The 27773-nt window shown below is 37.5% G+C and overlaps 1 protein-coding gene across 1 annotated transcript in view; it reads left to right on the top strand.

Annotated features, from left to right (window-relative positions):
* LOC111594139 (transcription factor SOX-6) overlaps window positions 1-27773 on the top strand; it is a 40260-nt gene that overhangs the window by 6207 nt on the left and 6280 nt on the right. The window contains exons 2-5 of the mRNA XM_023307306.2: window positions 6277-6721; window positions 6974-7152; window positions 7207-7503; window positions 9292-9406. Coding sequence (XP_023163074.2) covers window positions 6278-6721; window positions 6974-7152; window positions 7207-7503; window positions 9292-9406 — 1035 coding nt within the window. The 5' untranslated portion in view covers window position 6277. The remainder of the gene's footprint in view (window positions 1-6276; window positions 6722-6973; window positions 7153-7206; window positions 7504-9291; window positions 9407-27773) is intronic.

Genomic DNA, 27773 nt, shown 5'->3' with positions numbered 1-27773 from the left:
GTAAAAATGAACAAGCATAAATAGGCATAAATAATGGACGAGTCTCTCGAATTGTATGTGTGCGGATGACCCCCAGCAGATGGTACAGATGGTCCAGGCTATATAGCTGCACGATGTCCTCCGTCCACGTTGCAGTCGACCTTTTGTATGCGCCCTTTTGACCAAACAAGTGCGCCATCAACAAAGAGACAAAGCGCAATAACAACAACAACAACAAAGACTGGCCACAAATACAAAAGCTTCCTTTGAACTACGATTTGAAAGAACCATACTTTTAAAAGCCGTGCAGTTATTGGACATGCCCAAGTATATATGTACGTCTATGTAAATAGTAAATAGTAAATAACAAATATATTATATACGAGATCGTTCACGGTCCAGAAGCAGTTTAGTTATAATGTCATTTAAACGGGAAGTGGTCAATCCCTTATTGGTATGTCTTTTAAGATAATAAATGGATAGTATGTCATCTGTGACCTCGGAATGAGCTAACAATTTCACAACCGTCATAAACATAAAGATAGAAATTTTCAGATACAATGGTGCGAACTGATGGGAAATATGTAATACATTTGGATACTATTTAACCTTAAGCAAGTAAGAAAACTCTAGTTGGGGCGCCCGATTAGGAGATTCCCTGATCCCAGTCCTAACTGCGTTTTTTAATATTTTCCATAGTTTGTATCGAGTATTAAAAAATACAAATAAAAACTGACATTACCACACCAAGACTCGAACCCAGAATTTTTACGCGAAGTTAAGTAGTACCTAATAAATCAGCACAATTCAATCGCTTGGCGCTGCTGACATGTGCTTTTGCAAATTGGCCAAACGGTTGGTTAATAACTTCTGTCTTACTTAATGGATTTTAATGAAATTTTGAGCATATTTCATATCCTATTAGCTTGGAGATGCAAACGCCTTCACATAATGACCCTAGTTCCAACTAAACTTAAATTTAAAGAATTTGGGGAAAATTGGAGCCGGTATCCAAAATGCAACAAAAATCAAAATTGCATAAAATATACATAAAACTAAATACAAAATTTGGAGGCTCTATATCTTAAGACGTTCGAGATATACTTTATTAATTGCATTTCAATCATGTTTTTATTCGATAACAATTAAATGCGAATAGTTATCGATTAACTGATAAAAGCGCGTGCTATACACGGACCTAAAAAATTTCAAGTCTCTAGCTCTTATAGATGCTGAGTCTGACGCGTTCACACATACGGTCAGACGGACGGACAGACATGGCTCAATCGACTCGACTTGTCGTCCTGATCAAGAATATATATACTGGAGTCTGCCACGCCTCCTTCTGCCCGTTACATACATTTGCACAAAACCATTATACCCTGATTTCCCATTTTCGATAGGATCAGAGTATACAAATCAAGGCATTGAACGAAGCTACATTTCTGAATGGTAGACTATAGAGGTCGCTTTTTTTTCTGAGAGAAGAGTATAGCAAAATCATGATATGTCTTGGAAAGGGTATTAAGGCGTTTATGAGCATAAAGAATGCATTTCTGTATATGTATATGCCATTGAGCATATATTGTCGAAAATTCGCAGATGTTTGATTACTGACAGTACTGAACAGTCTTCCGACAGTATAAACAAATTTGATCGATTAAAGTCACTAACTATACAGCCTTACAATACAACATACTAAGGTAAAATGTATTGTTAGACTTAAGCCCTACTCGCTATATTTCTCGCAGTATGTCCAATTACCTTTAGTCAACCCGAAGAAAGTAAACGTGAAAGTGGATTGGTCCGTAGCCTATCAGAGCTATCAGAGATTGAGTTTCACATTCAGCATTCGTTTCGGGGAGTCGCCTTTCGAGTTGGTAATTTGCAAAGTGGTAATCGGCATTCTCTCAAATAAGTAGACCCCATTAGAGCTATTCCACCGCCGGTGGTCCTTCGGTTAACCAAATTCATTTTTAATGCCAGCACGTGCGCAAAGACATGAAGGCTACTGCCGAGGGCTCGTAAACAATGCCAAATGTCGATGGGAAGTGGTCGTGGGTCCAGGTCCAGAGCTCCCGAAGAGGTGGTTGGGCATTTCAATTGAAAATTCATTATTGCGCCCAGGCATTTGTGTGTGTTTCTCTTTTTTATTTTTTTATTTTCTGTATATGTTGTATGTTCTTCATGTTGTTTGGTTGCGGTGCTTAAAAAGGAAGAATAATATTTATTTTATTTACCTTAAGCCCCCCGTCACACTCCCACGCATAAATCGTTTGTATTTGCACATCTACTTATATTTCTAATATAAAGCTATGAATATATGTTGTGGGCTTTTGTTCATACTTGGAAATGTGGGAATGTTCGAGTCAAGGCAAGGAGTGATGCGAAGTAAATGTTTGAAGCAAACCTTCCCATTTCAATTTGCTGAGCTATGAAAAGTCTTCCCCCAATTCGTGAACTGTGTCGATGGCTTTTTACGAGTATCACGGACAAATTGTAGGCACTTGCTTCGACCTCAAATGATAAATGGTTCAAGAAATAGAAAGTAATGAAAATCATCTAAATGGACGCAAAGAATATTGGCTCCGACTACTTCTAAATGACTGTGCTCTCACACACCGTTCGTCTGTCGAGTTGTTTTGATACTCGCTAATGGAGGCAAACGGTGGTTTGGTGTGAACTCCACTTTGGATTGTTAATATCGGACTTCAGAGTCAAACTTCTTATTGCATTTATGTATGCTCTTACTACTTATTGATTGTGTGGGCTTTGCTGAGTAGATGCGAGCTTATTCCTTCGCATTCGAATAGGATAAGTGAGCAACAACTTCACTCTACTCTGAATCTCTATCCGAATGTGCATCCGATTCCTAACCGGAATCCAAATCCATATTGTAGAACTGAAACAACCCGCAGCAGCGACAATCGATGAGGAGTTGGAGGTTGTTTATTTACGTCGCGGTTGTGTCTATTGATTCAAGCATTTGCCGTAACTAATTTATTTATTTATTTATTGGATACTATTTGTCTTACGCCATGGGCATTCAACTATTTAAATATTTTCCTCAAATATGCAAATTATAAATAAAAATTCGCCTCTAAATTTCATGATCTTCAAAGGACATATTCTGATAAGCTTCGGCAGATTAAGACTTCCTCTGTTAAGAACTTTATTACACTGGATGTCTGTCCGTCAAATTGATTTGTTAACTGATTCTGATGAGTTTGTTATCGATCTGCTTCAGTTTTGCTTGACTTACAATAATACCTTAACAATATAATAACAAGTCATAGAAATGAGAATTACTTAAATTTTATCCACACAAAAGTTAAGTTTTAAACCCACACTGTTTAGTATCTTTATTACACATGCTTGACACGTATTATAAGCTCTGTCCGTTCATGTATGTGCATCTGTATGTGTGTGCGTATGTGTAAAAATAAGAAAACATATCCAAAACTGCCAAAAAGGCCCATTAAAGTCAACTTGCGGAAGCTATTTGCAAGAGTTCATGTCAATATTTGAATTGATGACTATGTGTGTGCGTGTGTTGGTGTCGCGTCTATTCATACGAGTTACGGAAGTCATCATTATAAATAAAATGTTCAGTTCAAAGCAAATCGCAAAAACAATCATTTGTTGTCTTTGTCGCTTCCCCAACCGAAGCTCTGTTTCCTCTTTTGCTCTCTGGCTGACTGCTGGGGCTGATTGTCTCTGCACTTAAGATGGGGACTACACTCCAACATGTAGCTCTGTCCGACCATTCGTTGTGGAAGATAAGCTTTATCCCGATCTGTCACAACCGCAACTGGCCTAAACATATCTATTTTTTTATCTAGCGCTGCTCTATTTCAAATTCCAATATTTCATTTAGGGAACACGCTCTCTGTGAAAACTTAGCGTAGTCGATCAGCCTGTGCCAGTTTCTCCTACTATGCGTCCGCTGCGTGCAGAGCGATCTCATCTCATTGAAACAGTCATTGACTCACTGAGGCACTCCTTCCACAATCACCAACCGCTTGAATAAGCTACCTTGATCAAATACATTTCAATCGAAATTATTTAATTTTATATATATATATATATATATAAAAAAAAAAAAATATATATATATATATATATATATATATATATATATATATATATATATATATATATATATATATATATATATATATATATATATATATATATATATATATATATATATATATATATATATACATAAATATATATATAGTATTCATTGAATAGCACTTATCGTTGTTGCGTTTGCGATGTGTATAAAATAAATACGAGAGTCCATGTTGTTACTAATTTGTCATTTTATTCAAAAGAAAATTAAAAACGAAAAACGAAAAAATCGAAACTAAAGAGGACTGCATGAGTGGAGTCAAAGTCACCCACAGAGCACCCCCTCCACAGTAAAATTAAAGATTTGCTGCATATGTTGCATGCAACACACAATACGTGCTACTCCAACTGCAATATCACGATCGGAGTAAGAAGATCGGAGAGGGAGAGGGAGAGGGAGAGGGAGAGGGAGAGGGAGAGGGAGAGGGAGAGGGAGAGGGAGAGGGAGAGGGAGAGGGAGAGGGAGAGGGAGAGGGAGAGGGAGAGGGAGAGGGAGAGGGAGAGGGAGAGGGAGAGGGAGAGGGAGAGGGAGAGGGAGAGGGAGAGGGAGAGGGAGAGGGAGAGGGAGAGGGAGAGGGAGAGGGAGAGGGAGAGGGAGAGGGAGAGGGAGAGGGAGAGGGAGAGGGAGAGGGAGAGGGAGAGGGAGAGGGAGAGGGAGAGGGAGAGGGAGAGGGAGAGGGAGAGGGAGAGGGAGAGGGAGAGGGAGAGGGAGAGGGAGAGGGAATTGCACGGGAGTGAGACACATAAACGGAAGTTGATGCTGAAAGATTTCGCTAAATATAAATATACTCTGTTTGATATGTATTCTCCGGAAAGAACGACAGAACTATATTTTTCGTATTTGGCTGCCCATCTAGCGCGATTCCCTGAACCACCGCCGATCTGCGTTTGCAAAATACGAAATTACAAAAATTAGACTTCTCCGGGATTTGAACTTGGGCTTTTGCAGCTTTAAAGAATAAATGCATTTAGAGATAATATCTTAATTGCAAAATAAATCGACATTTTGTAAGGTAGCAAAGAATCTGAACGTACAAATTTTTGACTAAAGTCCAATTAATAAAATTAAAATAAAAACAAGTAAGAAAGCTCTAGTCGGTGTGCCCGACTAGGAGATACCCTGATCCCAGTCCTCTGAGTTTTTTTTAAATTTTCCGTAGTTTGTATCGAGTATTCAAAAAAAAAAAGAAAACAAATAAAAATCGTCATTGCGAGACCATGTTTCGAACCCGGATTATTTGCGCAACGTGCACCAACTTTACCAACACCGCCAGTTCATAATTAAAAAAAAAAAAATTACACAATAAAAAATGTTTCAACTCAACTGGTCTCGAGCCCCGGACCGAGCTGCATACGAGCGCCGCCTCTACCAACACAGCCACTGCACCTTCCACAAAAAGAGTTCAAATTTGAAGTAGAGTAGCATCTGATAATTCAAGCAATATTTAATCGCAACTTCGATTCTTCGAATTGAAAAGAATACACGTATTTGAATGTATGTGTGCACACGTATAGGAAAAAAGAGTGCGCTTGGCGCTGCTGACATGTGCTTTTGCAAATTGGCCAAACGTTTTGTTTAATAACTTCTTCTTGACTTAATAGATTTTAATGAATTCAGCATATGATCTACATATCCTATTGGCTTGGTTGAGATGCGAACGTCCTCACATAATGGCCCTATTTCCAACTGAACTTAAATTTTAAGAATTTGTTGAAATTCGGAGCCGGTTAACAAAATCCAACAAATACATAAGACTAAATACAAAATTTGGATGCTCTAGCTTTTAAGACGTCTTAGATATAATTTATGAACTGAATTTCAATATTTATCGAATATTTGAAACAAACTTGATATGCGCGTGCTATACACGGACCTAAAAAATTTCAAGTCTCTAGCTCTTATAGATGCTGAGTCCGACGCGTTCACACATACGGTCAGACGGACAGACAGGGCTCAATCGACTCGGCTTGTCGTCCTGATCAAGAATATATATACTGGAGTCTGCCACGCCTCCTTCTGACCATTACATATTTTTGCACACAACCATTATACCCTGATTTCCCATTTTATAACAAAAATATATCGATATCGATATATTCTTATTCTTATATTCAGGCTTCCATAGATTGATGTGAAATTATTATTTATTTTTTTCACAGAATGTCGGGAAAACGCAAATCGCCACCGAATAAATTTGATGGCGACTCAAATAGCTCACAAGACTTTGAAGGAGCTGCAACAGAGACTGGACAAGAATTCAGTTTCCAGTTGAACTTAAGCGAAATTGCACTTTCCGCTGCTAAGATGCAACAACAGTTTTTCAACAATAACAATAATTATAATGACAATGATATATCCGGCTGTAATATTTTGAAAACTAGCGACGGCATCGGCGACGGCGACGGCGACGGCGACGAAGACGACGAGGGCGAAGGCGAGGATGAGCACGAGGTCGATGTTGAGGGCAAGAGTCTGGAATTTATGGGGCTAGGAATGGGTCCAGTATCGGCTAGCGATGGCGAGCTCACATATTTGGACATTGACACAAGGAGCATTAGTCCACGAGCTAGTTCCAATGAATCGGAACTTGAGACTGTTAGTCAGGTGAGTACTTCGCAACTATCTCGACTTCCGACAGCTGTCTTTGACGGCTCAAGGCTGCTATATTTATTCACAATGACTCACCTTAATAGAAGCCCGTTGGAAAGCAAGAAAACCAGTTGACAAAATATTATACTCTTTTGACCTCATTACGATTAAGCGAATTTATAAAACTTGTGTACGGAAATAAGCTCCAGATATATATGTAATTCATATTTGAAATAACTCGTTTATTTGTATTAACTTTCATTGCAGTCAGCTCATGAAATTGTAACGTCAAAGAAACGTATCAAAAAAACGTCAAAGTCGCGATTACTAAATGGCATTTTGAAGATGGGGCCAGCTCCTGAGATCGATATTCAGGTCATGCATGATCAAAAATCTCTTAACATAGATACCCTTTCAACGTACTCGAAGCAGTGCACCAATGATGAGTCAGTCAAACTAACTAATGACAATGTTGAGAACGCAAGTGTTGCTATTTTCAGGAGTCACTATAGTGGTCTGATAAAGCAAGAACTGAATGATAAGCCGGACACAGATGCAAAAGATCAAATAATGGATCTGGATCAGGATGTTATCGGCGCAAAGCAGCAGCGTCATTTTCATCACTTACCACTTACTCGAAATCCAGTTTCCACCTCTAAGTTTTTGGATGGCGAGCAATATACACCCAACCGAACGGAACTGCCAACTCTCAGTGACCCTCCTGCTTCTTCAGACATGGACACCTTTGGCAAGCAAAGTCTTTCAGACGACAGCTCCTCGATGCTTAAGCCTCTAAGGTGAGTCCCCCGTTCTATATATTTCTAACAGTCTAATGCAATCCAAAATAAGAGCTTTGGCAACTTGCCCTGTACTGGAAACTGGAAACCTTATACGTCTCGCTCTGTACGCACGGAATTTATAAAAAGAATGGAATGGAATAAGTCGTCCACTATCCAATTTGGTTAATCTGACCAGTGGCCAATTGACAAATCATTTAGATTTACGAGAAGAGGAGGTCACCATTAGCATACCAGCAAAATGAGGTGATCTGAATGAGGAAATAATCTCTTTTTCAATATATATATATATATATATATATATATATATAAAACTGACCTACTGAACTAATTTCGGTGTCTCTGTGTAAAGCTACTCACGTTCTTAGGAGACGTATGACTTTGTTTTATCTTAATGTTTCCTTATGTAATAGCTCTTTCGGTTTTTAAAGTGGTTTAGACAAGACAAGCATTATCAAGATGGTTATATACTCTCCTGGTTTATATCTGAAAGAAAGTTATTATTATTATTATTATTCCAATGCACCACTCTGACATATAGAGTAGTATATAGGCTTAACTCTAGTTTACTCTAGTCTAATACTCTGAAACATGATATATTTTTATTTTTAAACGAAAAGTTTTTATCCATAAAATTGCGATAACGCATTTATTACTCCCGCGTCTGCAAATAGAACCCTCAATTATACCTACCTGTACCGACGGCATGTCAATATATGACTATAAACTTATTAAACAAGACTGCTGATTGGTGGCTCAAAGTGTTTCTATAGTCTAATTTGGGTGTCCACTTTCAAATGAAGCGGGAGCCAATCAAATTGGATTGGTGTGGATACAGATGTTTGTGGTCGTAATTTGGTGCCCGCTCCAACTATATATTCGCAATTTCCGTTTGTAGCATTCAATTATTTAGAAATAGTCTACAGCCGAAACTCTAACAGCAATCCTAGACGGGCAACAGAGCGAACGTGCCAATAGGGCACAGTGGGACCAAAGGCTGTATAACCTTGACTCAACAAAAATATATCGATGAGCTCACTAAAATCAAATGCATTTTAAAATTAATGAAATGCCGAATTTAATATATATATTTGCTAATAAAATATTTCAATTTGCATTTCATGCAAAACAAAATAGTTATTTTGGTTATATTTAATACTTTAACCTAAAAAAATGGTAAGCTCAATATTATTTGCTTTTGAAATTTATTAAATTATATTAAAATTGGTCGCATCATGAGAGACATGAACCAATGTACGTTGACTTAGCCCGCAGCTCCTTTGCCACAAAATTATTTGGTAGTTTTTGCTAGGTGTGCACATTTAATAGAATTAGCTTCGGTAATTTGCAATAGGAAGTCAAAAGTAATCAAGTAATCGCAGAAACTTTGACATTATCCTCTAGAATCAATATCATTCTGTGGCTCACCGGGTACATTAGGGGAGCAAAAATATAAAAAGAAATGGAATTACTTGTGTTTGGAGGACGCTATGTTAGGATTAATAATTTGAATACTTCATAGACTTCTTTGCAGAGGTAAGTTTCTAGTACAATATCTATATAAACTTGAACATGTAGAGGTTCTTGGACAAATTCTTAAAGAGTCTTTAAGAGTTTTAAAAACTTATTTAGTAAATCTAATGGCTCATATAGAGGTGATATTTCAAAAAGTATATAAAAAAGTATATTATTGAAAATAGTATCTACTTAAAATAAAGTTATGAAATATTTTCATTTATAGAAACGTAAATTATATATATTTTTTTAAAATGTTTGATTTTATTACAGTGATAATGCCGCGTTGATTGCAAGAGGACAATCGCAGCGAACATATGAAAAGGATCGCACTGTCTCGGAAATGATTCGCCATCTGCAGCTGATTCGAAGCAGATTGATCAGCCAGGTAACTAAGAAATCAATAATAAGTTACAAATCGATTCTCAATTAGTTAAGCTCGAAAACTGAGGGACAATATTCTTGTCCACATACAACATTGCCGATTAAGACCGCATAGCTTCAGCATAGGCTTGTATAGCCCTTAAGCAAAAGCGTATTTTCTACGTTTATATATAATATATAATTAATAAATTAAAGTTTTTTTCTTTTCCTTCCCTACAAAATCAATGTATTCGAAATTCGCTTAATTTTAGTGCCTCGACAGGCGACATTGTTCTTTGGTCAATGCAGCTAACAGTACGCATTGTTCAAAGCTTACTCTCTACAGGTCACTCCGCCTTTGTGCGAAATTAGAATATGAAAACTCCAAAGAGTAGTCACGTAAGCACAGACAACTCTCAAATGCTAGACTGGCAAGTACCCTACTTATATTATGAAACTATAAAGGTGAACATATATAAATATAAATTGTATTTATTAATATTGGGGGCGTGCCTTCGACAAAATTTCTATGGATACTGCTGAACTCCCCTATTGATTAAGTCGAAAAAACCCTTGACACCTTAGCTTACTATAACCGTCTCTTGAAATTACGCCCTTTATACAACGGAGTTGTTGATCTAAAATCCACTGATAGGTCCATTTCCACTTTTGAAGTGTAAATCAGACAAGGCAATCATTAAAGTATGTAACTAAATTAAACTGAAAAAATTAAGTGGAATTGAAGTTGAAATTAAAGTTGAAATTGAAGAAATCAAATTGTTAAAGTTAAGACTGTATAATTCAGTATTATATAGCACTTATATAGCAAGGCAGAACTATCCAAATTAGTATATTTCCCAGCTGGGATATGGCCCGCAATCTCGTTACTTCGTTCCATTCCTGTGCACCTGCTGAGAGGGTGATAAGGCAGGTGCGATGTATGTGTACATGTATGTGAAACTTCATACGTGAACAAATTATGTATGTAGGAAATGATTGTGTGTTTTATGAATGCCTTTTCTTTTCTGCTTTTATTACATATTTCATTTCGGTATTTTCTATTCATTACATTCATTTTGCATTTGCCTGGCTTTGTGCCAACACAAAAAGTTGTATTATTCTGTTTTCCTTTCTTTTCCGCTTTTCTCCATTGTCTGTATGTGTGTGTGCATCTGTATCTGTATCTGTGTCTGTGTAGTCTCTGTGAGTATTCTATTCTATTTTATTCTGCTCCTCAGAATCCTCTTTCAGCTTTTTTGCTGTGCTTAAATTTTCTTTTGAATCGCTTTCATGCTACGTTTTGGCATTCAAGCTTTGAACAATAAGCTTTTCTTTCTGCTTTCACGTTTTCCTCATTTTTTACAACTGAGTGGGCCAACGTCCTCATCCTACCGGCCTCTTCCTCTTCCTCTTCCTCTGCATCTGCCTTTTCCGCTTGGTCTTTCTCCTTTAAATCTAGATCTGTACAAAGCTTTATATACACTTATTACAACTGGGTTAATTTTTCTTAGGGTTTTAGCTTAAATCGAATATTGAAAGATTTCGATATTTGCTCTGATCGTCGAGTTTTTAGGTCTTAGCAAATCAGTTATGATATGATATATGGAAACTATCTCCGTATAGGTCCAAAGCTCTAGATCGAATTAAGTACACAAGTAATGAGATCTGAAATTTAAGTAAGAGTTTTAGTTTAAAAAAAAATGTAAAGAAGGAAAGGCTTCTACAAGTTAGGCGTTATCTCTGAGTTCATTAATTGTTTAAAAAAATTCAACGTAACATTTTTCCAAAAATGTTTTTTGATCATATTATTCAATTGTAGTCTTCCTATCCGTACAAATACTGGTCTTATTAGAATTTCTTTGTTTTCAGCTCAATTTTTTTCTCTATCATCATTTATCTATAATTGACAAAAGCACTAGAATTTTGGCTGCTTCGTAGCTCTTTCGATTATAAGTATATGCAGCGCATGTTGTAATCCTTCCCACCGTGGCGTCGCTGAGGTATTTTCAAAGCATCCTTCTTGCGAGACCCACTTCCATAACAAAGCATGAGGTAGCAGTTCCACGGATGATGAGTGCGCAACTTCTGGGCGTTGGTTAGCTAATCGGCTTCAAAATCACGTTAATGTGATGTTTATCGAGCAGAATGGCCCTAGCATGATGGGTCTAAGATTATCTAATGTAAGTGTAACAAAATCTGCATTTCCTAGGGGTTGTTTCATCCACACACCACAAAAAAAACAGACAACCAGGTCGAAAATTGATAGCATCCGGTGGTTCAAAGTACTGCAATGGTCCTTATTAAAAACACGTTTTCCTTCTAAACATTATTCGACAAATTCAAGCCCATAATCTTCCAAACCGGTTCGTTCATTACATGAAAAATATTCGCCAAAAAAAAGCAAACCTATTAAGAGACTTTGGTGTCATTGCGTTTGTTAAGAACGCAATCAACTATTCGAGATAAAGTTTTCTATATAAAATAAAAATAGATATATTTATTCAAATATCGTTATCTCGATTTTTTACACACAACTGATGTATTATTTTCTGGGCTTTTAAGTATGTACATACATGCGTAATCACACATGTGTGTATATACACACACCTGTAGTGCTGGATGTACATGTAAAAATAATGGGAAAAGCAGAGTCTAAAGACTAACGCATAAACACACACATATTTACAGTGGAGGCATTCTGTCACACATTTCTCTCTCTGATACTCTTCGACGTTGCTCTTCTACCGTCGTCTCTCTCTCCTTTTCCGGACTCTTCTACTCTGCCATAATCCACCAACAAACAACAGCTCGTGTGCAACTGTATTGGTATGGAAGTCTGAAAGCATTCTCATAGGTCTGCCAATAGAAAATAAATCATTTTTGCCGTCTCACTCAAATGTCTTGTTTTTTGCTTTCCTGTGCGAGTGTGCGTGTGTGTGGGTGTGTGCAGGTATACGTATGTAATCATAAATACACAAGGTAATAAAAGCTCTTTATGAATGTAGGTAATAGCTCTACTTGCCATCATTTATATACACACAAATGTGTGCATGTCTCTACATATTCTCATTATGAAAGGTATTAAAATAATGCCTAACATTGAAGCGAACTCTTATCAATGCTTTATTAAATATAAATATTTACATTTATAACGGTCAGTCTGTATTTCTTGAATCTCTTTTTAATTATGAATATGTAATTAGAAAGGATATATTTATATAAATGATACAAAATTAAATTATACTTTATGAAGTCTTTAAAGAAGATATACACCTCAGATTTCAGCTCCCAGATTAGTAGTATTCTTCAAAGACTACGTCACTTCTATCTATCTTCTGATAAATAGATGTGAATCCGAATCTGAACATGAAAATAGTATAGCTTTATCGTAAATACATGTTTATCATCTGTTGGTTCGCATTTGCTGATCAGTTGCATCATATTCATCCCTCTTTTCTATACCTTTATAAATAATTACATACCATGTCATAGAGATATTTAAACTAAACAATCAACGCTGTAGCCGAGCACTGCCCACTATGTTAGCTTCAAAACATTGGAATGTAAAGTTGTTTTCCGATTTGCCACGCCCCATAATTGGCAGTTCAAAATACGATTTGTACTAAATATAACTCAAGTTCAAAATTATATGCCTCTCGCTCTGTTTTATTGTTTCGATCTTGGATTTTCAATGCGAATAAACATTCCACTTTAAATAGCAGCGTTTCTAAGATACCGGAAATAGTATTTCCCTCGTTCGCCACGCCCCTAGTAAATGTATCGGCTAAATGTTACCACCTGATCAGACAAGGGTACTCACAAGTACATATTATAAATTAAAAACCCTTAGTTTTAATAGCGGCCAAATGATTAACATTCTTGCGAAAGGGCGATGGGCGGGTGGGGGGCTGTGGTCGGATGTGCGGATGGGAGAATGGGCGGACAGCAAGACGGACATTGCACAAAACTGATATACTCATTTCAGTTCTTGAATGAAATTTAAACGAGGGGAAGATAAATAGATATCGAAGACGACATAGTTTGAGGAGAGTATATTTCCAATAGAAAGCGTTCAAGTTGTAGTTTTATATAATCGCATGAATACCTGCTATCATAATGTTTTATATAATTATTATATTAGACAATGTATTATAATTGTTATAATTAAAATAATACTTCTCTCGCTTATCGACAATCTCAACATATGCCCTGTCGCGTTTGAAAACCTCTATAATGGGGGCACTCCACTTAGTTTGCGAGTTGTTATAATTGTGCACGAGGCAAAAGGGGTATATCGGCTTCGTACTTTGTCTGTCTGCACAGATATTGAAACTGTGAATATCAGATTCTTCGGACCGCGAACGAGTATTATACGGTCTGTCGTGCCAGAGTGCAGCAGCCTTACTTTTTTTTGAGTATATTTTCTGTTCCGTTTTTTTTTTGAAGTGCGCCAGTTCTAAGAATAGGTTACTGCTCTGATCTGACCCGATCCTATCGGGGCGAACTGAATTGTGAATGGTGAATGGAGGAGAGGACTATGAATCTGTTAAGAGCCGGCCCTGATCCAAGGCTACATATATCATGATGGAAATACATTTCTCACCTCATTAAGAAGCCTTGTGAAAGTCCAATGGCTGCCGCAACTGTAGGCTATGCTACAGTCGTGAAGCTTATGTACTCCACGAGGATGGAAAGTGATCTCTAACAACAGCAAGTGGATATCTACAAGTTAATGATAATGATAGCTTGCCGTTTTATGTGTCCTACTTTAGAGCAAAAATATATATCCACTTAGATCATATGCAACATTTTCAAGCCTTCTATTGTCTCATTGTATTCTATTGTCTATTGTCTCAAAATAAGTCGTAGAGTTTTCTCTATGTTGCTACCTGGCGAAATACAGATTCCGGGTGTCCGGGTGTTTGGGTGTCCGGCTGTCCGGGAGTTGACAGCTGCTGCTGTTTCAAATGTATTTTTGTCCTCTCTTTATTTGAATTTAAAAGCCTTCTGACAGTTTCTAATTTTATAATAAATATAATATATTTATATAATATAATATATTTTCCGCATATTCCGCGCATAATGTCGACACCCACTCCCGCCCCCCACATTTTCATATTTTTCGCAAAATAATATGCCCTAGGGTGTTCATCAATATAGCGGTGTGCATGTGCATTTGGTAACTTTATTTATGGTTCTTAGTCTTAGTTGGGCATGATCTGCGCTGCACAATCAAATAAAATTACGCATTCGATCATAATCAAGATCTTTTTCCATTCCGCCTACGAGTGTGCCTGTGTGCTTTATCACTCACGTGTACCCCGGGATGTTCACCGAACCACATCCCCAAATCGACGCGCGTTGCCTACCAGACAAATAAACAATGAATATTTTATAGAATAGAAATTTATGAATTTGATGACACTTATGCATGTGTTGAACATTTCTCCTGTTGTCGTGCATATAAAAAATGAACCAGCCGGTCAATTTGGATGAGAGATGTGTCGGAGCATGGTACTTCCAGACGAAACTGCCGTTGCCGCCTACATTCGCAGTCCACAGAGAGACGAGGCAACCGCCAAGTGAAGAGATCATAAATTGCCAACAATATATACATGTATAAATAATTTTGGACCTTATGGTTCTATTTATGAAAGCTATCATCGGTTCGACTGTGTGTGCGTGAGTGTGGCTATGGAATAGAGTGCATTCATAATTTGATATTACAGGCATAGGGCAAACTATCCTGATACCAGGATCACACTTTCAATTGCTACGAAAACAATTCACAAATTATTCAGGTCATTCAGAATGCACTTTTCCTAGGGTTTTTCAGGGTGCACACGACACCTTAAATTGTCCTTATGCCATCTTAATGTAACAGGAATTTAGATGTTTCGTAAGAAACTAAGGCGACCTGAGACGTGTGGTTAAATTATCTGCTTAGACACATATTCAAGACTTTCAATATTAAATTTTTCAATTTGAATATTTTTATAGTATATTTGAACTGAATTTAACAGGTAAAGTACCTGTCTTCAGACACTTACATCTTCATACACCTATTTTATTTAGAATGCAAACTAATGCAACTGCAGTCGATGGCTCCATTCCAAGAGTCAACACTTTTCCGGTGTACAAATTACAGAGTTGCTGTGACATAATCGGATTTGGACAAAGTTTACATCGTTGGTCCGATAAAGATACCCTCCCCACACCTCCTTTAAAATGCTCACTCTTTACAGTCTATATACTCCAAATACAACGCCAACGCCCCATCCGTTTTCATTTCGATTTATATTCCCGCTTCTGTTTGCTTTTCTGTTTCTTTTTCTGTGTCTCCTTCTATTTCTCTATCTGTTTCTGTTTTCATTCATAAATTTTGCTTTCAAAAATAGAATGCTCATTCATCCCGTCGGATTCCGATGCAGCCCTTGCAGCCTATGTATGCAAGTCCCGATTCCGTTGTCTATCTCTCTCTATATATTTATATATATATAATTATATATAAATATGCCTCATGCAGCAACCCAGTCGAGGCAGGCCAAGGCAAGGTTAACTCAATTTGATTAATATTAGAATTTTGCGGGCAAATTTTTTTTATGCATTTCCGGTGTGTTTTCCAATTGAACACAGACGTGTATTTGTATATATATATATATATATATTTGAATCTATCGACAGCACAAAATTGTCTCAGCTTGAGCGTACATTCACTCAATATAGAGTGCTTCTTTTTGCTTTGATATAAGGGTATGGCGTGTGTGCTGGAAACCCGAATGTCGAAGCATGAACTGTAGCTTTAACTGTTACAACAAGAATTTTGAATCTGAGAGCGTGCCACCTCTCTGATGGATTAATGAGTGGGATGGGATAGATGGAGTAGCAACACGTTCACTGCCGTGCGTCCGACCTACATAATTGCAATTACGAGCGCATGGCTTTTAAAGCCCTGGATAATAACGAGATTGCCATACGAGTAGAAATACTTATGAATGTATATGTGCACATTAAGCACAATCGTAAGAGCTATGCAAGAGAAAGTTTTGATGACTTGGATGCCGCAAGGATTGGGACGTACGTCTGTCATGGCAAGAGGACAGTGCCAATAGCCAGTGGCAATAGCCGGTTAATTAGGAATCGACGTCACTCCCCAAACCACATTCTATTCCATTCCACGCTATCTATTCAAAGCCACTTCCTGAGCAGTCTCACCCATAGGCAACGCTTTAATTGCCCGTAATTTTGAGGGGCTGTCAATGGCTGTCGATGCGGTCACAGTGCGTGCGGCGTTGGTGGCGAGGCGATGTTTATTGCGTAGTTAATGACTCCTAAAATGGTAAATAAATCGGTGGCGAAATCGCATGCACATCATCTAGCAAACCACAAACAGGCCGAGAAGCACAATCTCCCTGCTCAGCACGGAGCCACTGAGCCACTGAGCCACTAAGCCACTGAGGACTATAAGGCTCAGCAACCGCACACTGGTCACACAGCACAGTAAATATATACGTATGAATTACGTATTCTAATGGCATCGATCCGAATTTGTCATTCGATTCTTCTAATTGTCATTTCCTAGAATACTCAGAAACACACCCAACACACATCTGGCCAGCTGTGCAGCAATTTAGCATTTTCTCGACAGCTCCAACTTCTTTTCAGTTTGAGGCCAGTTGTTCCGCTTTAACTTAGGGCTTAATTCCGGGTTTTCCCAATCGATTAAATATTTGCAATATTGATGCACGCTTTAATTTGTTTTATTGTATAATTTTGCTTTTTATATATTTTATATTTTGGGTAAGTCAGACCAAATATTGGGCCAATTTGGCGAAGCACGTGTCAAGCAGCGCCAAGTGCACACATTTTTCCTCTACATGAGCCCACATACATTCAAATACGTTACAAATGAAAAGTGTTTGAATTGTCAGCTTATACTTTAGTGGGTGCTGTGACGGTCTAGGCAGAGGAGGCGCTTGTTGCCGAGGAGTTCTGCGTCCAATTCCAGCAAACGTTGGGCTTTTCTTTTGTATTTTTGTACATATACTTTACATATATGATTCCAGTCCTGATGTCCTTATATCAGTTTTTATTCTTTTTTTATTACTGCTTACAGGAGCCAGGAGTCAGAGTATCTATTAGTCGGGCAGCCCGACAAAAGCCGTCTTACTTCATTCTGAATAAGATTTACCCTTTTAGCCAAAAATCATATTTGCAATGGTAAATAAATATGATATGATTTTAAATGATACGATACAAAAATGAAATATATTAAAATTTAAAAAAATTGTAGCCTACAAGCAGAACTAATATTTAAATCAACCGATATCCCTCTGCATGACTTTTCAGAATTATAATGAATATATTTAATGGAATTGGATAGATGACGAACAAAGTAGACATATTAAGAAACTTGACAAGGCAATGCGAAATACCAACTTTGTGCTATATTGGTATTAGAAGGGGAGGGAGGTCTTCCTGCTGTACTGAAACTATACAGAAATATGTTGGTTAAGTGTTCCGATTTTATTGCTATCGAACGCCTATGTCTGAGAATGGGAATGAGAGTGAGAGAGAGATCGCGAGTCGAGTTGTCTGTTTGGGAGGCTATAGGGCTGGTTTATTTCTAGAACTTTTGGGTACATTGTCAAAAATTTGTGATTTCTTATAAATTATTTATTTTGGGGCCAATCATAAATGTTATATTTAGACACGAACATTATTTATAGTGACATTATTCTGACAGCCTTACGCGCATGGAAATCAAAAATTCGAAGTCGACACAGAAAATTACAAAAAAGAATAATAGAAACGGAATACACAGAAATATAGCTGTCAGACTTTTCCTGCTTTCCTGCTTTTGCTGCTTATTCCCTTCATTTTGTTTTAATTCTTGGATTATATTGGGGTATTGGGGCTTAGTTTAGCGAAAACAGAAACAATCCCAGGCAATTAATTTTGACAAGTTGTTCGTCGTCAGCGCTGGGAAATTCCTCGTTTTAGCACCTGTTTTGAAAGCACTTGTTTGTAGTGTGTTTTTCCTTCGCATGCTGGGGCGAAAAAGTTTTCCATTTCCATTGCTTGCTTATGCCACTGGGAATGATTGCGCCCCTTACCATGTCTGATGTAAAAAATATTAGACATTTATTGTTCATTGTAATGGATGAAGATTGATGGTGATTCCTATTGATGATCGTTATTATCCGTATCATTGTTCAGCGAAAGCTACGTACTGCAACACATGGGTTAAAGGCAACATTTTGGTGGGCAGTTGCCGATAGTAATACAGAGAAGCTGCTTCTGTACATTTGCCGATCCATTTGCAACCTGGACAAGGACAAGAACAACAACGACTGCCGTCGTCATTTGGGTCCCCATTGTTTGACGGAACAAAGCTGCTTCTGCTTGGCTCTGCATGCTGCTTTGGCAACAAAAACGCACGACAATGAGCTTCTAATTTGAATGCTATTTTATCCTTTGTTATCCTAGATTTAATCATCTCTTGCACACTGAACTTGGACTGGAGCACTGAGCTCTGCTCGTTTCCCATCATTAGAGTCGCCATTGTTTTCCTTTATATGAATAGGAAGCTCAAGTTCTTGAACGTGGACCATTTCCCATTGGGGTGGACAAATGTTGTTATCCCCCACTAATATGTGTGTGTGTAAAATGGGTGTATGTGTGTGCTTGTGTCTCTTTGCCTGCCCCATAATAATTTGTACAAATCATATTTTCAATTCAAATTTTAATTTCCCCAATTTGTGCTCAAATTTCCTGGCCGCGAATAGGAGGGCTGCCGGCTACAGCCTTCCACACTTCCAGATTCTCGACATGCGTGTTCCGTCAACGTCAGCTTCAGTGTCAGTGCGAACGTGAAGTAACTTGTAATTGAATTCACGCGGACGCAGGATGCACAATGCAGCAGGTCCTGAAAAAGAAACGGCAGGCATATATATATATATATATATGTATACATAAGAGTAGAAGCAGGACAAGGAGTCAAGAAAATAAGCAGCAAAGAAAGAAAAACAATTACATGTAGCACGCTGGGTGGTCCGGCGGTCCTACTCATTGGCAACTTACATACATACGTACATATTGTGATGTACAATATGTACATCAGGAATTGGGCCCGTAATATTTGCACTTGACATTGTTTGCGCGCCGGGTGGCCCCCGGCCCGACTTTCGGAATGGGCATTTATAATTAGAATAAAGCAAATTGTCGAGTGGATCAATGTACGCGCCGTCGTCCACATTCTTGGGTTCCACCCCATCGCAAAATCCTCTCCCTTTCTCCTTCTCTTTCGTTTTCTCTCTAACTCCCTGGGCAGACACGTGCAACATGGCTTGAAAAAGTGCATGTGTGTTTGGAACTCAATTAAACTTGGATTTACGCCTCAAATCTGCTCGAGATCAGTGTACAATTTTACGCAAGAGGCCTATTGGCCGATACCACGACACCCAATGTGATCCAACATATCATTTACCATCTCTATATTTATTATATATATGGCAAATGAGAATACTGATTATGTGTAATTAGTATATATCCATTCTTCGAATTGGAGCAAACAGTTTACACTCCTGACTAGAACGTCACCAGAGAAAAGTACGCCCACGCCACGCCCTGTTCCTCTCGATTCAAAGGCACAAGCTACACCAAGTAAGTTGCAAAGCCTAAAACAAAAAGTACAAACAAAAAGTACATCGACAGCCGCAGTATCAGCAGCATCAGCATCAGCATCAGCAGGAGCAGCAAAAAGCGAGCAGTTTATTATTATAATTGAGTTGAACTCATTTGAATTTAACGCCACTTTGAGCCTCAATGAAAATAAATGGAAATGAAAACGAAAATGAAAATCTGAATATTCAGTTATATATTGCATTTTTGTTATTTCATTTGAATTAAATATTTTATAAAATTTAAAAATTTTTTATCTTCTTGGGTTGGAAAGCAAGCAATATATGTATTTAAAAATGAAAATACTTTAACTAATTTAATTTGCGCATATCGTTACATCTCATAGTAGTCGACTAGAGATTACTCATTACAGAATTTTGAAGCTTTGTAAACTTCTCGCTCCCTATATCTTCTCTAACACAGTCCTCGTCTTAACTGAACTTGGTCAAAAATCAGAATTATATATTTCCCAGTCCGTCCTTATATATTATCGATATATACTTCCCTCGTGATCTATTCCTGAATATTGTGGCTCGAAATGATGCGCATATACCTTGTGCTAATATAATGTATTGTCCTACGATAAGGAGTGACGGTTCGAAGACGGTCTTGAATGTGAGGTTAGGGCGGTTTCTTATCATGTTGTCTACATCGGGGAATGTGAAATGTGAAATTCTCGCAGCCGCCGAAAATTCAGCTGCGACTGCTATTAAAATTCATTGGCACGCCCTACCGACCGGCCAGACAAAGATAAATCTGATAAGCCTATCCACAAGCCAGCATCGACCGATAGCAGGACAACAGCAGTGAGAATCCAATGTCTGACACCCTAACAAGCCATTTCATATCAACATCTATATCCGCGTTCAGGCTTAAGCAGCAGCGACTTTAGTTTTTGTTCGACGATTCCCAATTGGCCGTTTCTAATGCCACTTCTAATGTATGTCGCTGTCATCGCGTGTCGCTGTCAGTGTCGCCTAAAGCGCCAAGTAATATTATAAATATTATATATATAATGTTATACATACATACATATAAATATACATATAAATATATATATATATATATATATATATATATGTTTGTGTATGTATGTATTCATATCAATCCCCGAGGAGGACAGCAAATCCCTTGAAAGGTTGCTGAGGCTGCGGCTCTGGATGTGGCTTTGACTGCGGCTGCAAATTACATCGATGACACGCTGTGTCATCGCTTCATTGACTTACTCTCGTCTAATGGGTCACGGCGGGTGGTGCTGCCTTAGCAGTGTTGCTCATCTGGCTTTTTCGTGGCAAGATCTGACTCGGCCGGAAGAATATGTCTACAAAACTCAGTTGAATGTTCCGTTTTTTTCATCTTACTACATACCTTTCGGCGTTCACACATATTTATTTATCTACTAATCGACAATAACTTTTATTTGGCTTTTTTATGACTACATATAGCATTTTGAACAATACCCCATTCCCTGTTCTTCCTTTTCTGTTCATACTCAATCGATCATATTCAATCATATTCAATCGATTTTAAATATATACAATTCCAAGTAGAAACCTTCTTTGATAACTCATTGTATTTATTTTATCAAAATGTATATTTTTGCATGGTGTTTATCCCATTACTGGAACATCGTATATATAAATCTACTATCAATGAATATTTGCGGGAGTATCGGGAGTATCCGACTAGAGAACTCTTACGTCTTATTAATTTAATCAGTAAATCTGCTGAAGTTCCCATTTCAGTTCCTAACTACAGCTCTCAATCGAAATAATTGACAGACATCCAACTCCGCTCAGATACTATAAATTGTTTACATTTCAAATATTTAAAAATAAATAAACAATAATAAAAACACGAGATAAATTTAACACATTTTTCTGTCACTTTTCAAATGTTCCTAATTTTTTAGCCTTTTTGCTGTGAATTTCAAGCATCACTACTGCGAAATGCGGCTGACTTTTTGGGTGAGCAGTGCTGCGCTGGTGAGGAAGGCTGGGGGAGGGGCTCCGCCGCTCATTCGCTGTCACAAACTTTTCTCCACAAAACAAATATTCATCAATTTTGTGGAACAATATTCCATTGTTATTTTGTTACTTTTCTATTGCCCTTACCTCGTGACTGTACCCTGTGGATGCCTTTGCTTTGTACTTTGCGGGCCTTGTAATGCCTTTTTAATTTTTTATTATTAAAAAATCAATTACCTGGTCTCGGTAAGTAAAAGAAATATGTAAAGTCCGGAGAGATACGTCGATTAAAAAGCGAAACAATTCCACTCGTATTAAACTAACTCTAAAGAAAATGATTACTGGGCGTCTTTATTGGTCGAGTCTAACAAAATTTGGTCTAATCTATTTGAAGTACTGTAAGATTTTCAAAAGATATTCGCTGCCACTCTTCAGAGGCGTTCAACTAGAAAATACCCCGATGACGGAATGGGTAAATACGGCTCACTTGAACTTGATACTAACAGGATTTTCTACTTCTCTCGCTCTCTCTCTCTCTCTCTCTTAAAGTTCTCGACAGAGTCCCCGTCTAACTTGACAACCTTCTAATTTCTACAGAAAATATAGACCGAAATATCGAGGAGGAGTATATACTAAGCTGCTGTATATATCTACAATGATAAGAACTTATAATTTAGTAAACATTTTCAGACTATCATGACTTATAATTTTGATTTGAAGGTCAAGCATATTTACATCAAATATTTATTTATCGAGTATCGATAATTTTAAGGAAATATCGATATGTATTGATCAACATTAATGAGAGCCACACCCACACAATAGCTATATATACTATCGATACGTATCGATAGAGCGTTTTTATACCCTGATCCCATTGAAAATGGGAAATCAGGGTAAAATGGTTTTGTGCAAATGTATGTAACAGGCAGAAGGAGGCGTGGCAGACCCCATAAAGTATATATATTCTTGATCAGGACGACAAGCCTAGTCGACTGAGTCCTGTCCGTCTGTCTGTCCGTCCGTCTGTCCGTCCGTCCGTCTGTCCGTCTGTCCGTATGTGTGAACGCGTGGATCTCAGCATATATAAGAGCTAGAAACTTGAAATTTTTTTTGTAGGTCCGTGTATAGCACGCGCATATCGAGTTTGTTTCAAATATTCGATAACTATTCGCATTTAATTGTTATCGAATAAAAACATGATTGAAATGCAGTTAATAAATTATATCTCGGACGCCTTAAGTTTTATGTATATTTTATGCAATTTCTATTTTTGTTGGATTTTGGATACCGGCTCCAAATTTCCCCAAATTCTTAAAAGTAAAGTTTGGTTGGAAATAGGGTCATTATGTGACTGCGTTTGCATCTCAACAAAGCCAATAGAATATGTATATCATATGCTGAAAATTTCATTAAAATCTATTAAGTAAAACAGAAATTATTAAACAAAACGTTTGGCCAATTTGCAAAAGCACATGTCGGCAGCGCCACGCGCACGCAATTTTCCTATGCGTGTGCACACATACATTCAAATGCGTGCATTCTTTTCTATTCCAAGAGTTGAAATTGCGATTGAATTGTGCTGAATTATTAGCTGCTACTTATGTTCAAATTTGCAACTGCTCTCATAAGCAGAGCGGTGGCTGCGTTGGTAGAGGCGGCAATAGTATACAGATCGGTCCGGGGTTTGACACCGGTGGAGATGAGACATTTTTTATTGTTGTATTGCTGCGCAAATAATCCGGGTTCGAAACCTGGTCTCGCAATGTCGATTTTTATTTATTTATTTATTTTTTTTTTTGAATACTCGATACAAACTACGGAAAATTTAAAAAAAAACTCAGAGGACTGGGATCAGGGTATCTCCTTTTGTTATTACTAAATCTTGTTTGTCGATTCGAAGCTATGTTATTAATAAAAGACATATGAAAAGTACTCTTTTCTTATAATCTGTGATTTATTTAGGGAAAAATATAAAGGTTCCTATAGCCGTTCTTATGGTTTTTAACTTATTACAGGCTATATAATAGAGAATGGAGTCGGGCACATTTGTCACACTCACTGCAGCCGGTACAGCCGCTCGTGTTTGCTTCGCAATAATAACGAGGATAACAATAAAAAAGTAAATTGCAGCGAAGCGCAGCTCGACACTTAGGTCCTAAAAAAAGACATCCAGGACAACTCCTTCGCAGCTTTGCAATTTTTGCAACCCTCGCGTCGCATGATTCACGGCGCGAGGACGTCAAAAGGACCATAGCGCGATATGTGTGTGCACTGGAATGGGAGACTTCATATTACTGTGACGACTTTCGGTTGAAATGTTCTTCCGTTGAATTGTGCTCGTACAGTATATACTGCAGATTAAGCTCATGCTTACCTTTACCTATCAAAGAGACTGATCAATAAAGTTAATACGTCTTACACAACAATGTTAAAATAAAAAAATTTGATGAATAGATAGAGTATAGATTTTTGAGCCGTGAAGAATAGATAGTATAATAATAATATATATGAGATTTGCCTTTCTAGGTATTAAGGGACAACCCTAATAAGTATTTAACTAGTCTAGCACTCCCTACGAAAACAGTATATCTGCTTGTTTATTCGTGTAGCAATTTCACTTGCATATACTTTACGAATGTGTTTGCAAGGTTTATCTGCGTCTATTGTGCAAATGGGCTAGCGAAATAAAAAAGCGAGCGGCGGGGAGGGTCCCCTCGTCAACTGTGTCCTTTGTGGCAGTCGTCGTCAATGAATATGAAATGAGATACTCCAGTGCCATCTCCTTCAACATTAACATCAACATAAACAGCAACAGCAACAGCAATAGGAAGAGGAAGAGGAAGAGGAAAAGGGCAACAGGAGCAGGAACAGCAACAGCAAGAGAAAGAGCCGTTCTTTATCAATTCTCCGAATGCAACCAACAAAGCCGCGCCACAACAAAGGCAAACGCTGTTCCCCTTCGCCCCGAATGTCTGAATGTCCACTTCAAATCTTGTTATTGTGTTGCATTTCGTCCCGTTAATGAGGTGCTTGCTCTCTGGTAATTGTATATACCCTATTAGTAAGTGTGCGAGTCACATGCGCTCTTTACATTTATTACACAGCCTGAACCTCTTTGTTGGCTATACATTTATGTACTGATTGAACAGTATATAAGAGGATATCTACATCCAATGTGGCCCAGTCTGTCGCTCTTCTCGATTTGCATATCAAGAAACTGAAAGAGGAGAAAGCTCTATGCTAATGAGTGCAGAGTCAGGAGTTCATCGCTCGCTGTATCCGACTATAATTACCATTAGCCTCGTTTACCACTCTAACTGTCACCAAAACCACCACCACCACCAAAGTGGAAGGAGAGCCACCGGGCAAGGTCGAATACATGACGAACAACAAAGAGATCGTTATCATTGTCACTTAATCAATTAGGATTATGTCTTTGAAGTTGTCAGCCCTAGATCAGGGATCTCCAGGCCGAAATGAATCGAAATGGAATATACAAATGAAGTACGATTCAAAACAAAACAATCAAACAAACAAACGAATGCTATATAAATATATGTATTTATGTACCGGAACATTAATCGGACTAGTCATATGGCGGGCGGGGACAGGTTATTAAAGAGGCGGTAATGGCGGAGATTTCAACGGCGCTTCCTAAAGTAAACGAAGAGAAATGAATAAGCAAAGACTACACACGCACCCAAATGTGAGCAAACAACAAGAAACAACAACAGCAGCGCACACAACAGCTAACAAAATAAAATAACGGAATAAAACAATCAGGAAATTGTCCTTTGATCTTTTTACCATCCACCCAACAGACTGCCAGGACAAACAGAATCCCAACCATATCGTCGTAATTTTCGTACATAGTTGTTTTTGTTTTTATTTTTGCTTTTGTTTTTGTCGCTGCTTTTGAGGCTATAACCGAAATTAACAAGTTAAACAAATAAAACGAAAACGAGAACGCAATAAAATCACATCAAACTCATCTCTCTGTAATTTGTGATTCGTTTGCCAAGATAAACACAGCGCGTATAATCAATATACTAAACAAGGGCCAATCATTATTTGGGCAGAGTGGGTGGTCTGGGGTAATGGAATCCCAAAATTTCCGCCCTTAAACAGTGGCTTGGAGGTAGAGTGCTATCTTTTTGCCAACCGCATGGCTCTATGCTAATTAAACGTTATTTATTTATTTATACTTTTTATGGGTTAATGAAAACGAAGCCTTTCTAGTATAATACGTATTTTCTAGAGTTAGTTATTCTCTCTAAGTGCATTATTATTTTTGACTGTATCTTTTATTTTTATTATGCTATTGGAATATTTTAAAACTATTTTTATGAATTTCTATTTATAATCATTCATGAAGGTAAGGAGTATATTGGTTTCGTTTAATGTCCGTCTGCCCAGGAGCTTGGAGCCATACTTGTGGATACCCTCGTCTAGAAAAAGGCGGCAAGTAGCGAAATACAATATCTATCAGACCTCGCGTTAAATATCCGTGAAGGTATGGGGGATATATATACGCCCATTGCGAACATGGCAAATCGGATCTGATTATATAGGGTCCTTTACAAATTCTGGTCAATTTTGAACACCGTTTGATACTGGACCTCTGAAATTCGAAATACTTGTAAGAATAACCCGTATCTAAAACAATTAAGAAAGCTCTAAGCTGATAATTCAAGCACAATTTTCTTTCGATTCTTCGAATAGAGAAGAATACACGCATTTGAATGTATGTGTGGCACTGCTTGACATGTGCTTTTGCAAATTAGCCAAGCGTTGTGTTTAATAATTTAGTTTTGACTTAATGGATTTTAATGATCTGCATATTTTATTGGCTTGGCAGAAATGCAAACCCCTTCACTTATTGGCCATATTTCTAACTGAACTTAAATTTAAAGAATTTGATGAAATTTTGAGAAAATATACATAAAACTAAATGTTATGTTTTTAATCGATAACATAACATGTAAATATGTATATATGTATATATGTATATATGTATATATGTATATATGTATATATGTATATATGTATATATGTATATATGTATATATGTAATTATGTATATATGTATATATGTATATATGTATATATGTATATATATGTATGTAAGCCTCTTTATACCTGTTACATACATTTGTACAGAACTATTATATTCTGATTTTAAATTTTCAATGCGATCAGAGTATAAATATATTTTTATATTTCCGATTATAGACGATGTGACAAACAGCAATAATGGATGTCTTATAAAATGATAACGCTAAACACACATAAATTTCATTATTCATCTTTTATTAACCCCTCTATCGTTCTCAAAACATGAAGAAAACACCCTGTGATTTTTAAATTTTTGGAGCCTAAGACTTAATTCTCCAATTAGTTAGTATTGACCCCCTCTAGGGCTTAGCTGAAAATTATGTGTCCCTCCTACTAGGAACGTTTCATCAATGATAAACTCAAAGTTTAACAAGTCAATTACTGCAACGCTTTTACTTCATATGCCCTGAACCCATTGAGAATGGGGAATCGGGTCATAAGGGATCAGTCTGAGGCATGCCAGACGTCATAAAGAATGTATACCCTTCATCAGGACGACGAGCTGAGTCAATTTAGCCCGCCTGTCTGGCTATATGTTTAAACGTGTCGATCTAATAAAAATTAGACTTGAAATTTCAAATCGCTTCCTTTTTACAAATTGAACTAAAAATGGGAAAGTGGAAA

Source organism: Drosophila hydei, unplaced genomic scaffold (assembly GCF_003285905.1).
Source record: "Drosophila hydei strain 15085-1641.00,03,60 unplaced genomic scaffold, DhydRS2 tig00000330-arrow-arrow-pilon, whole genome shotgun sequence".
Taxonomy (NCBI): domain Eukaryota; kingdom Metazoa; phylum Arthropoda; class Insecta; order Diptera; family Drosophilidae; genus Drosophila; species Drosophila hydei.
Note: the sequence above shows the minus strand (reverse complement) of the source record. Positions and strands in the feature narration are given on the sequence as shown.